Consider the following 13659-nt stretch of genomic DNA (forward strand, 5'->3'; position numbering starts at 1 on the left):
AGTCCACAATCATCTCCATGGTTTTAAGTGTATTCAATTCCAAGTTATTACAACCACACCACGAGACCAGTTGTTGAACCTCCCGTCTATATGCTGACTCATTTCCATTTTGAATTAGACCAATGACAGTTGTATCATCCACATATTTCAAGATTTTAACAGAAGAGTCTTTTGAAATGCAGTCATTGGTATAAAGGGAGAAAAGCAGTGGGGAAAGCACACATCCCTGAGGGGCACCAGTACTGATTAACCGGGTACTGGATGTAATTTTGCCTATCCTCACGTGTTGTTTCCTACCTGTCAGAAAACTGATAATCCACCTACAAGTATGCTCAGGCACAGTAAGCTGGATCAGTTTGTTGTAAAGAATTTCTGGTACAATAGTATTAAATGCTGAGCTGAAGTCCACAAAAAGAACTCGTGCATAAGACCCCGGAAATTCAAGGTGTTGCAGAATATAGTGCAAGGACATATTAACAGCATCATCCACTGACCTGTTTCCACGGTAAGCAAACTGCAGTGGATCTAACAGGGGATCCGTGATGGCTTTCAAGTGAGCCAACATTAACCTCTCAAAGGTCTTCATGACCACAGATGTCAGTACAACCGGTCTGTAGTCATTCAGCGCACTAATGGGGGATTTCTTAGGAACTGAGATGATTGTAGAGCTCTTAAAACAAGAAGGGACATAACCCATCTTCAGCGATTTATTAAAAATATGTGTGAAAACGGGGGCCAGTTGTTCTGCACAAACTTTCAGACACGAGGTGGTCACACCATCTGGACCTGGAGCTTTTCCAATCTTTTGCTTTTGAAACAGACCTCGCACTTCTTTTTCTAGGATCACCAGAGGTAAGGGACCCGGGGGATTGGGGACAGGTGAAGAGAAATTTAATGCTGATGATATATCTGAGATACAATTGGCAGCAGCAGATAACAGTTGTTCATTCTCAAACCTGCAATAAAACCTGTTGAGATCGTCTGCTAGTTGATGACTCTCTTCAATCAGGAGAGGTGGGTTGTTATAGCCGATAATGTTCTTCAGGCTTTTCCACACAGTCGCAGGATCATTTGCTGAAAACTGACTTTTCAGCTTTACTGAGTAGTTCCTCCTTGCCGCCTTAATCTCCCTCGTGAGTACATTTCTAGTCCGATTATACATAATGCTGTCCCCATTCCTATGGGCCTCCTCCTTGTCACGATGCAGCTGTTTAAGCTTTGCTGTGAACCACGGCTTGTTGTTATGCTACAACCAGCTTGAATGATCCAATAGTAGCCATGAACATAACTATCCTCTAAGAAAGAGTTTAAAGCTGTAATAGAATTTGCTAGCTGACCTTTGATCAACTGCAAATTGCATATTCTAGTCAAAATGAAGAGTATCAGAATTCCTTCTCAGAATTACATTTGAAGGAGTCCCCTATGTATTTTGTCTTTCTTTACCTAAGGGGGGGAAAAGGCCTTGTGGCTTTCTAAGCAATGTTTTCGAGGTGCTTTTTGGGACAGGACAGATCCATTCGTTCCTTTTTTTGTTTTAGTCAGATTGCCAAGAGATCTTTCAGCTAGACTTAAGGGTTTGTACTGTAGAATCCAGGGCATAGAGAATTAAAGAAGGCCCCAATGAGAATTAAAAAAGAGCCCAATGTGTCTCTGAGTAAATGATCAGTTCAGAAATTTGTTTTCAGGGATAAAATTGAGCTCTCAGCCTTTTCGTACAAACATCTAGTGCTGATTACTATCTCTGCTGCCAGTTCCTTTGTGTTTGAATTCAACTGTATTAAGCAACTGGCAATCAGAAATGTTTTCTGAATTTTTGCATCTAATTAAGTGACCATGTAGATCCTGAACTATTGTTCCCTACTCCAAATCTAACCTAGCTCTTTTTTTTTCCCCCTATCCCTTCCTGTCTCCTTTCCTCAGTTCTAATCATATGGATTGGATCATCATTGATCAACCCCTAAAAAAACCTCAGCTGTTTTATGATTAAAATGAAATAACTAGAGCAGGAAAATATAACAGTTTCAAAACAGAAGTTTTTCCTGAGGGCAAAATATCTAGAAGCAATGAGCACAAATTTGTATTTGTTATTCTGTTCACTGATAATCTGGCAACATTTTAAAAGAATATTTTAGTAATTTACACAACAGATGGTACTCTAGTCTTGTGATGCTTATAAGACAAGCAATTTTAAAAAATAAAAATATTACCTGTTGTCACTCAAATTTAAGACACGGAGTTTCTGCATCTGACCAATCTCATCGGGAAGAAATTCCAGTTTGTTTGAGCGCAGGGACATGACTGTTACATTCTTGCAACTGCCAATCTGTAGACAATGAAGACAACTGTTAGACATGTTCAATGACATTACTATAGGATTAGTGATTAATTGTATATGTTGTCCCACATAGCTCAGATTACAAATGGATTAAACTGAAGACATATTTGTTGTTGATAGTCTCTATGCACATGAATGTTTACATAGCTTGCCTTCTTCAAGGTGAATACAGAAATATTGGGAGAATATCCTGAATATCATTCATGCTCATCCTAGAAGTGTCTATTAAGACAGAAATTTAGCAGCTTAAATCTTTTACTTTATCTGAGTAATGAAATGCTCTAATACGTTTATTTCCCACATCACTTCTGTATCAGTAAGGTGATGTCAGAAGTGCCTATTATCCTTTCATCCCTTGCAACATACATTGGCATGCAAATAGCTTAGAAATCTCACGATTTGCTTGGTTTTCCTTCCTAATTCATGTTTTGAAGAGCCTATTACCAAGACTTATTTTGAAAAATAACCATTTTTTCCAGTTTAATCTGACACAAAGCTATGTTGTGTAAACTCTATTGTGTTATCCCCTTCTTGTTTGGGGGAAGTATGGTGATATGACCAGACCAATCTTGATCAGCAGCTGATAGATTCACAGGGAAGGTGTCTGCATCCTAGGAAAAAGGGCAGGGGTTCTCAAATTTTGAGACATCTTGACCCTCTAAAATGCTAAATGAATGTAGGTAATGCCCCTCATGAATGAAACTCATTATTTCATTTGGACTATGTTTGGGAAAGAAATAAATATGCCATCTAGTAAATGATACTAAATCATAAAGCTAATGATATAGTCATCTTTACCTTTCCTCTTACCACCTAGCAAAAGTTTCTCTATTTTGAAAAATGGCATTTTAGCATAACATATACTGAATTTAATTAATAATACAATTCTACAAACAGTCCAAAGACTATGTATGTATTGCTACATGCTACAACAGCTGACACTGCTGTGATTGGCAGATGATTTCAAGAGATAGCTTGAAAGATAGATCCATGGGTTTAATCAACTCTCAAAACTTGCTGTAGGTTTTGCTTTTATTGCTTTGCCTTTGGAAATAGGGAGTAAATTTTAACAACGTTCTTGCTTTGCATGCACAAACCTAACTAGCTTTTTTTTTTAAAAAAAGGTAAACTTCCTCTAAGTTGCTTGCAACCCACCAAGGGAGTTGCCTATCTTCCTTCTCACACCAATGGGGACAATATACATATGCACCCAGGATAGCAATGAAAGACCTATCGCTATTCTGGCAACACAGCTTGTTTATTTACTCTAATGTATATGCCACTTCTACCTAGGACTTAAGGCAGCTCACAATAAAATATGTCTATGCAATATACATTCTGAGTTACATTAAAAATCCCTAATTATGTCATTCCATGGTAATATATGTTTCTTGTATTGGTAATAAGTGATCCATTATCTAGACAGCTATATCGGGTGCAGAAGGGGATGGAATATGTTCACCTACATTTTTGTGGATTATAAACACACAAGAAGCTCCTTTTAGATCAGTTGCTTTATTCCAAACTGTTCTTTCTTTCCTCTGTCTACATAGCCACAGTGCACAATCTGCAGGGCCATGACGCAAAAGTGGGTGGGTGTTAATTGAAAGAGAATCTCACAAGAAAAAAAAAGAAGTAATGTCTTTAAAAAATTAAAATAACAAAAGACACCCCCACAACATTACTGATTACTAAAAACAGAAAAAGAAGGACATGATAATTTGCAGTCCACATGCAGACCAAGAGCCATTGATTGTCAATGCTCAGATTGTGCCACCAAAGGAAATCAACATTGGAAACTGGTCCATCAAAAACCTTCAAATGCTCCATCTTGTTCAACTTTTGCTGTACTTCATTTCCTCATTCTGCTATACTTCAAATGTATTAGATGCAACACCGTTGACCAGGTAATCATCCTCATTCCTGGCATGAATCAGTTTCTAGTTCTGAGAATAAACATTATTTCAACCAGCTTTTCCTAATCTGGCTAGAATTAACATAAGATGTACTCCAACACACATGGAAGGCATCAATTTGTGAAAGGCTGGTCTAAACCATCGTTGGTATATGGAGATAATATCACAATGCAACTTGTTGAAAGCATCCTCAGAAAGAAAGAAAAGACCAGAAATGTGTTGGTGAAGAAGCTCCATGTCTTCAGAGGCCAAAGGATTAATTTCTTCTTGGAATTTCTTGAATAATTTTGCTGATATCTGATGGTTCTTCTGTTTTTTCAAGATAATTTTAACACCTCATCTAATCTATTAAAAGACTCGTGCCTTTCAACTAGAATTCATTGACTGAGACAATATTCCTACTGCATGTTCTTCACAGATTTACGCAGAATGGGATTCTGTCCAAATTAAGATTTTGCTCTCCCAGAAACATTTTTAAAGAAGTTGCACTGGTTATTTTGATTTATATTTCCCCTTCATCAATCTGACTTACAAAAAGTTAAAATTATAATAAAATATATGAAAATTAAAACATGAAACTCTTCCTTAAAAAAAAAAATCAGCTTCAAAGCAATGGGCCAATATTTTTACAAATATTGTAAAATGTAAAATAATGTAAAAATATTATACAGAGGAATAAAGGTAGTCTCAGGACAGGATTTGACAGATAGTACAAGCATTGTATGAAAATATGTTAGAAGACTATTAATCTCCCCAAAGAATGAACAGAAAGTGGACATGAAGAAAGAGGAGGTGAGAGCCTTTTGGGATAGACTAAAAAGAAGAAAACCACAAAAGTGATTAAGGTTATGATAAAAGGAAACCTGTAAAAGGATAGTTGGTGGAATCATGAACTGGAAGAGTCTGTAGGTAACAAAAAATGAGAATGACAGATATTGTGTAGCATGAATATGAAGAAAAGGATAGTGTTGTAAAGAATGTAACCAAAGAATGTAAGGAATGGTTAAGATTAAAAGAGAAAGAAAAAAGTCCAAATGACTTTGATGGAAATAAATAAAAAGTTTGGAAGAAGATGAAGAGGGTTAAGTAAGGAGCTATTAGCTGAATAAATGGAATTAAAAATGAAAGTGGTGAAATTATTGGGATGACACTGAAGTGAGGGAATGATGGAAGGTGTATTTGTAGTTTTGTGTAAGACTGACGAGGTATGTCAGACAGAATTTTTAAAAAAATGCTATTAATGCGAGTATTGAAGAAAAACTAATAAGGCTGCAGAAGTCTTAAAATACAGGTGTGGCTTTCTTTTGAAGTGGCTGTGCAATGTATAATGTATGGATTCGTTTGTCAAATGTGCCTGGGAAATGTTTGTGGCAAAATTCTGACTTAGAGGGTACATGAAGAGACAATGACCAAAATTTGGAAAATGCAGCATGGCTTTATACTGGGTGAGGGGCGTGCAGACCAAATGTTTGCTCTTCAATAGGTCATTAAACCATACGCTAACATAATCAGGCTTGAATAATGGAATGTCTTATGTGTACATGGAGTTGAAGATTGATGAAGGAAGTAAAACATGCATGAGCATAAATAGAATGTTTAGCAAATGGTTCAAAATTGAATGAGGAGACTAAGATAAGGATATGTGATTGGTTGATTAATGTATTTATGAATAAATGCATAAGGAATGCTTGCGTTGAACTTAGATGTATGTTGATTGGGTACATTAATATGTGTGTACTTTGGTATGCAGATAGTGCTGTGTTGAACTTAAATGATTTATATTAAAAACTTGAATGATTTATAGTGCACGTTAGAGTGTATGGTGCTATGATGCAGTATGTACGGATCTGAAAATCAACACATTAAAGAACAAAGCAGTTGTATTTGACAGGAAAAATTGAGTGAATGATTGCAAGTATTATAAACAGCAAAAATTAAAGCAAATAGATGAATTTCTGTACCTTGATAGAATATTTACTAAAGATGGGAAGATGGACGGAGATATTTTAATATGTGCAAATGCTGGTAGAAAAGTAATGGGTAATATGCAGTCTGTTGAGAAAAAATAATGTTTGTCGAAAGAAAAAATGGCTGTGTATAAAAGCATGCTTTTACCCACTTTGTTCTTTAAAATGAGAGGCTTGTCAGAAGAGTATGAAAGTAAGTTGAATCCAATGAGACTGGACTACTTAAGAAGTGTGTGTTGTAAAACAAGAAGAGAAAGGGTCAAGAATGAATGCATGTTGAATGAATGTAGAATAACCAGTATGAAAGGAATATGTATGGAGGTAATTTGGACATACAGAGAGAATAGTTAGGAATGTAATTGTAAAGAAATAGATGATGGAAAATATATTTGGGTTGAGAGAAAGGAAAAGACTGAGGAAGTGGTAGTTGGACAGAGTTGAAGAGATGAGAAGAGGGGAGAAGTATAAAGAAAAGGCAAATATATGAAGCACTTTATGGATATGGAGACATAAGGATGGTTTGGAAGTACAGAAAGGAGCAAAGAAATAAAATAACTGGTGAACTAGTTCAGTTGTATTTCCTCTTTTTTTTTTTTGGTCATTCTTCTAATTTCTTTGCCTATTTCTAATGCAGCTTTCCTGAAAGGGCTAACGTTATGGTATAAATGGGGAACCCACTGTGTAGGCCTTTTCTCCTGTAGCCAATGATCATGTTTCATAAGTTGAAGCAACCAATGAAGGTAGGTCAAAGCGTGGAGAGTGTCTTTTCTGGAATTCTTTCTAATCCCTTAATAACAGCTCTGCTCTGTGTCACTTGTCTGGGAGGAGCTTAGAATGGAGGAGTCAGCATCTTTCCAAACTGCCTCTCCTATAAGAATGGATTGGGGAACATTTTCAGAAATTTTTATATCTACAGCTTTAGTCACAACCTGCCAATTTTTGAATTCAATCCTTATTTTGCTACTTCACCCCCACACTAATATTGGTCCCCTCAGGTTTAGTTTTTGGAGCTATCCTGCAGACAGCAGTCAGAGCCCTGACCCACTTTACATAATTTCTTTCTGACTTTTGGTTGAAAGGCTTAAAGATAAGAATTGTCACTTAACTAAAACAAACTAAAAACCACTGAAGCTAATGAAGAACAAGCATAATGTGATCACATTGCTCAGGTCCACTTTTATTTAGCAGCTTTATAGCTATATTGTGAACTATCTTAAAGTAAATGCAGTCGTTGAAGTGTCTTCCAAAACAATGTGAAATTTATTGAACGTTCTGAATAGAGTAGATATAACGACCAGTGACAATTATCAGCTGGGCAGGCAATGAATGAATTTTGTTTTTGACTTTGTATGACTGAAATTAAATGAGAACATTCTGAAAAACTAAGATGACAACAACCATCTTGTTTGATCACTGAAGAATTTGTACCCCAAACTAACATATGCAAAAAAGAGGATTTTCTCTTAGACTGCATCCAGAGTAGACTTTAGATGATCTAGTTTCTAAGTCATCTGCAGTACATTTTTATTACTATTTACCACAAAATTATAGATAGTAATATCTACTCATGATCAGATTGTCTGGCTCCAGAGAAGCCCTCACACCACACTTCTCGCCAGCCTTGTCCCTTGGATAGCTAGCTATACATTATGAAAAGCACCTCCATAACTGATGATGCAAGTCAAGTGGAAGCATATCTTCCATTAGATGTATATGTTTTTCCTACTCAGAAACCATACCCAATGCAGAGTCTATGGGTAGGGATAGTAGCTTAGACCTAACCTTCCTTCCTTCCTTTCTTTCTTTCTTAATTAATTAATTAATTAATTAATTTTATATGCTGCCCTTCTCCCCCAGAGGGTGAGTGGGGGAGAGGGCCTTATGAATAAGTTCCTCTTTCTCACGAACATTTGTTGCATTGGACTGAGGACCTGGCCCAGGAATGCTGTAAGAAATTCTTAGAGCTGTTTCCTTAAACTATCTGTTTACTTGGGTTATAGAGGAGGGGATGAGGAAGAGGAAGCAGAAATCAAGCTCTTCTAAAACAGAAAACATTGCTACTGTATGTGCCCACAATTCTTCTCATTCAATAAAGCATTATGTCTCAGGGTCTCAGAAAGGTGGAAATCAGACCTATATTATACTCTTCTACCTATATACTTTCTTGAGTATAGGGTGCTCCAGGTCTCAGTCTCTCTGTGCAAGCTATGCTAATAAAAGGGAAGAGTCAGAAACTATTATGATAATAGAAAACCAGCTGAAGAGGAAGTAATCCGGTGTCTGCTAAAGGTGCAGTGCTAAGAATGTAGTTGAAGATGGGGGAGGGGGGAGAATAAGAAAGATTCCTTGGCCACCTTTAACTGATTACTCTGACTGCTACAGAAATTTATACAGGCCAGAAAATGTATGGAACCTGAATCATGAAAACTCAGGTTTCCACAGAATATTTTGTTGTTTTTGCTGCAAAACTATTCTTCTCAAAATAATAATAATAATAATAATAATAATAATAATAATAATAATAATAATAATTTCATACACACAACTGAAAATATGCTTCCTTAATTCTATGATTGGAAATGTTGAAAAGTTCCTCCCTCAATAAATGATTAAGAATGCTGAAGTCATAACAGATGTGACATTATTAGCTTTTTCATTTGGCTCTGAGAGTTCTCTAAAAATACTATCACTAAGGCAAAGTAAATCTGAAAGCAAAATGAAATAGGTCCTCCTTGATTATACTTCTGGATTAAGGACTCTATTTGGTCTGCTAGTTGCTAGAAGCTCTTCAACTATTCAGGAAGGAAAATCTTCAATAATCTCTTGGGTGCTTTTACAATATATACTACTCAGAAGGAATTGAATGGGATGGCCTTTGCTGCCTGTAGCAGTACCTATCTAACCACTGTTCCCCACATTATAGACCAACACTACTTTGATATTATAAAGAAACTGCCTCAAATCTCGTGAGACTGTTACCATTTTCTCTTTGAAATGTGTTAGCTGCTGCATTTCTTTCAGAAAAGAAAGCAACTCGTAGTGGCACTTGATCACTCAGACAGCCACCATCAATACACTTATACTTAAATCTGGAACTGTTACAAACTAAAATGTTTCAAGCCCCAAACTGACACTGGGTATTGGATACTATCATTTCCCATCAAATCAATGACCAAAGTACACATTTCTGATATCCTTTAATAATGATTTAAATGAAAAATTATTTTAGATGAAGACTAGGCATTACTGAAGTAGATTATATTTCCCAATAAATCCTTACTTCTCTGGGAAGTTCAGTCAGGAAGTTTTCATCTACAGCTAAAGTTCGCAGACTGTGCAGATAGCCAATGGTGGGAGGTAGAGACTCCAGTTCATTACAGCTGCAGTCAAATTCTTCTAATAAAGATAAACTGAAATGTTAAGTACATTTGTTAGTCTAGCTCTCAAAGGGATTAATCATGACTTTCTCTGCAATTAATTTTCTACATTCAGATCTGTGAACTATGCAAAGAGGAATAGGATTTTCAGTGGGTGAAAATATCAATTATCTTACACTTTTTGGGGGGGAATTACAACATAAAGGTACATTGGAAGTACAAAAGGGAGAGAGATTTGGAGTTGCTCTCAAATTAAAGCAAGCAATAGTCCATCCAGTACACTACTGTCAAAACAAATTGCCAGTTTTCCAGACTCTAAAGGCTACTTCACACAAGACTATTTCTATGTGAAGGCATAACCTCAGTAATGTGTATGCAGCAATGTAAAAGACACACACACACTTATAAATAACTACTTGTCAAACGTTGCTGAGAAATATAAATATAGCAAAATACACTTCTGTGTACTTCTCTACTGCAACACGTACATGAAGCGAAATAGGGATAGTCAAATTTCTAATAAAATGAATTTTATCAATAATTTTTAACCATCAAATCCTGTAAGCAAAATGTCAACAATTAAAGTTGAAGTCTTATACAGTTATAACAACAAGCTACAAATCTTCCCAATACCACTTTTAAGTTTTAAAACGTTTTGGTTTAAAAACGTAATGGATTGTTAGTTGGTATTACTATATTTTCTTTAGGCATTGTATTGTTTGTACATAATGGTTTCTTAATTCCAATTGCACTAAAATCAGACTATTTTATAAACGTCGAATAGTGGGCCTGCTCTGGAAAGGTTACAGTTTATACTTGAGGGGAAAAAGTTGACAAAACAGAACTTTATACAATATATGTTTCCACTTCCATCATCTTGCTGATTGGAAAGAATAAAAATTCACAATTAAACCTATGTCACCTGCATCACCCCTGGTATATGAGGCATTCAAGGGAAATTTTATCATTTGTAAGAATGTTTTGTTTTTCAGACTGACAGGTAACATTCCATATAGACCTTGCATCTGAAAAAGAAATACAGTGAAAAACAATTGCTGCCAGAAGTATTTAGTGATGTAATTATTTATTGTAAAATTAAGTACATATATCAAGAGATGAATTTGAAGTTGCTTGGTTAAGTACATCTTTATTCTGGTACCTATATTAGAACCAACAGTTTCACTGAATTACCTTAAATGTCTACATTTGACATTCTTTGCTATTTATATTCTGTTTACAAATATCTAAATCATCCCTGAATAAGTCTAGGGGAGGATTTGGGGCAAAGAACAGCTGTGATTTAACAGGGATATTCCTGGCTGCCAATTATGAAATGCAGGAGGAAAGAGGACACATGCTGACATCTCATAGTCAGAAGTAATATGTTTTACAGATGGCCAGACTCCAGCCTTCTTCCTTGCAAATTGACTGGACTCATGAAAAAGTAATGAACATTCTGTAAGTCCTCTATTCATTTTCTTACCTTTAAAATTCCTTAGCCTAACAAATCTAAAATGGTTGATCTATAACCAATGACCTATTTAGTTCCCCATATATTTTTCCTGCTAGTAACTACTCAACTATACTTGTTTGAAAGACTGAAATCTGTCATCCTTTTGAGAGCTATGTGGTGATTAATGAACTAGGTTGAGAAGAGAACAGCTGAAGGCTTTGTTAGGCTTTTGATTTTATGCTTGTGCTGCCAAACTGTCATTCAAACCAGAGAAAGCAATCGTTTTGAAAGCCAACATTCAGAAAATTAGCTGAGATCCACTTTATACTTGCACTAACAGAAGCCAATCCAGACTTAAGTATTGTGCTTTAGCAGACCACCTGGCGGAATTATCATGCTTCATTGTCTCTACAGCCAACCAAGAGATGTGATATTCCCTTATAATTGTCACTATGGCCTAAAATAAATAAAGCCGGAAATATTAGAGGAAATATTACTAAACATAACACTGTGTTTTGATGACATTCATGCTAATATGACTCTGCACATTTCATGTAAACTTATAGAAAGGATTGAATAGTTCTCTAGTCTGCAAATTAATTACTGATTAGTATAATGCTGAAATCACTTATTTTGAAGTCAAACTAATAAAGAAACTATATATTAATAGATTAATGATGTAATAAAATATTTATCTACTCTGGCTTCTCAGTACTCTAAAATCAATTATCCTCATTTAATACTGTTCAACAAAACTTGGCATTCTAAGATAATCTACTTCATCTAGGTCCCTCTAAAGCTGCAGTCTTAACAAGAAGGTTGGAGAAACTATTGGGACCAGCAACAGCTTCTTGAGTAGAGGGATGAGCCATCTCCTCACTCAAGGATGCATTCAACACCACATGGACCCAGCCACATATTATCACCTGGACAGCTTTAATTAATTAGGAGGGACATGGGTCTAAAGGACAGGTGACCAGGTTAATAGTCCCAAAGATCTTGTCTACCTCCTTAGGAGTTACAGTGTCAACCATCTACCAGTTAACAGAACAAGACAATGCCTCAGTCAATTCACATGGACTTGCCCAGACAGAGTCTAATTCTGAGTGGATTTAAGCAACTTTATTTAACAAGTGCCTGGAATATTCCTCATAGTGGCCTTGAGGATATTCCTGTGACTCCTCACTCCTCAAAAGAGAGCATGTCACCCTAAACAAGGCCATTTTTTGGCTACCCCCAGATGCAATAAGAGTGGAAAAATAACCATGGTTTGCTGCTCTTATTGCCATGATGTAATTCCTAATGTGGGCACATGTTCAATCGGATTCTCTCCAGTAGTGCTTTAGTATTGGCAGTGCAATGCCTCTGAAAGTATCTTAATCTTCCCATAAGATTAAGATACTTTTCTGAGATGATTGCTAAAGTCATCTCAGCCACATCCATTAAGACTCTACAGTTATAAGGATCAAGAAAAATTCAAAGAACATTGAATCTAATTTAGGTAAGATTTCAAAGACAAAATATTTATCAACAGAAGGGCTTGAAGAATCCCACTAATGACCAATTTGTGTCTTCATAATGAAAGGGTACAAATACCATTGCGTGTTTTATGTCAGCAGTTTGCTGAATATTATCCAAATAGATTTGTGTTAGAAATGGAAGTTTCTTACAATTATTGATATGAGTATACATTCATAGATTTTTTTTATGAGATGTTGCATATGGTTTATTATGGACACTTGAACTGACCCTAAAATTCAATTTAATATTCTTGTAGTTTTGTCATAGTAGTTTGTGAGATATTGCAAACTATAGGACATAGTTATAGGCAAATGTTCAAGTGATGCAAAACTCTTAGTACCAAATTTGTAGATTATTACTGTTATCTGTTTTTATTTCCCTGTGGCTCTAGTCTGTTACTACCAAAGCAACTTTGAAGTTTTGTTATTATATAGGTCAGATGGACTACTTGAGGACTTTCTATCTTAACTCTACAAATTCTCTGTGGGCGAAACATTAATGTGGTAATATTCCACACTGTCTGTTGCATGAATTGGCTTTGGATACTACCACTGCAGCATTAGACTAGCAACAGATATATATTATCTGTCAGAGATAATATATAAATTCTTCAATCATGTTCAGACATTTTATGAAAGAGAAGAGCTAGCCTTTAACCATGGGAAGAAAAGGCAAGGTTATGAGCTTAACAGAACTGTAATACAATAAGACATTATTTCATTTTAATAATTTGTAAATTAAGCTGGCAGTTGGAAATAGTTTTTTGACTATTAATTTTAGGACAACGTGAATAGGCCTATAAAAGGTTTTTACTGTTCTTTTCCCCAGTATATAAAAAATAGACTTTTAGAAAATTACATAGGAATAATTATTCTCCCCATTACTTGTTCTTCCTAAATCTTTTTTGTAAATAGATCTGAACTCAATAAATCTTCCTTTAGAGGAGTTTCAATTTATATCTTTTGTTTATAATAATAAAATCTAAGGACCAGTTTAATGTTCATAAGAAGCATAAAAATGCATCACCCAGACTTTGCAGTGGGAAAGAGGTAATGAGCTTTGCTAATGTTTTACACATACAATGTCTTAC

The 13659-nt window shown here is 35.6% G+C and overlaps 1 protein-coding gene across 1 annotated transcript in view; it reads right to left on the bottom strand.

Annotated features, from left to right (window-relative positions):
* Positions 1 to 13659, bottom strand: part of LRRC7 (leucine rich repeat containing 7) — a 128196-nt gene that overhangs the window by 50537 nt on the left and 64000 nt on the right. The window contains exons 10-11 of the mRNA XM_088153812.1: positions 9499 to 9628; positions 2208 to 2323 (exon numbers count right to left, since the gene is read on the bottom strand). Coding sequence (XP_088009938.1) covers positions 2208 to 2323; positions 9499 to 9628 — 246 coding nt within the window. The remainder of the gene's footprint in view (positions 1 to 2207; positions 2324 to 9498; positions 9629 to 13659) is intronic.

The sequence above is a fragment of the Python bivittatus genome, unplaced genomic scaffold (assembly GCF_059951505.1).
Source record: "Python bivittatus isolate LINGU-HERP-01145 unplaced genomic scaffold, Pbiv_v1 ctg000700_np1212, whole genome shotgun sequence".
Classification (NCBI taxonomy): Eukaryota; Metazoa; Chordata; class Lepidosauria; order Squamata; family Pythonidae; genus Python; species Python bivittatus.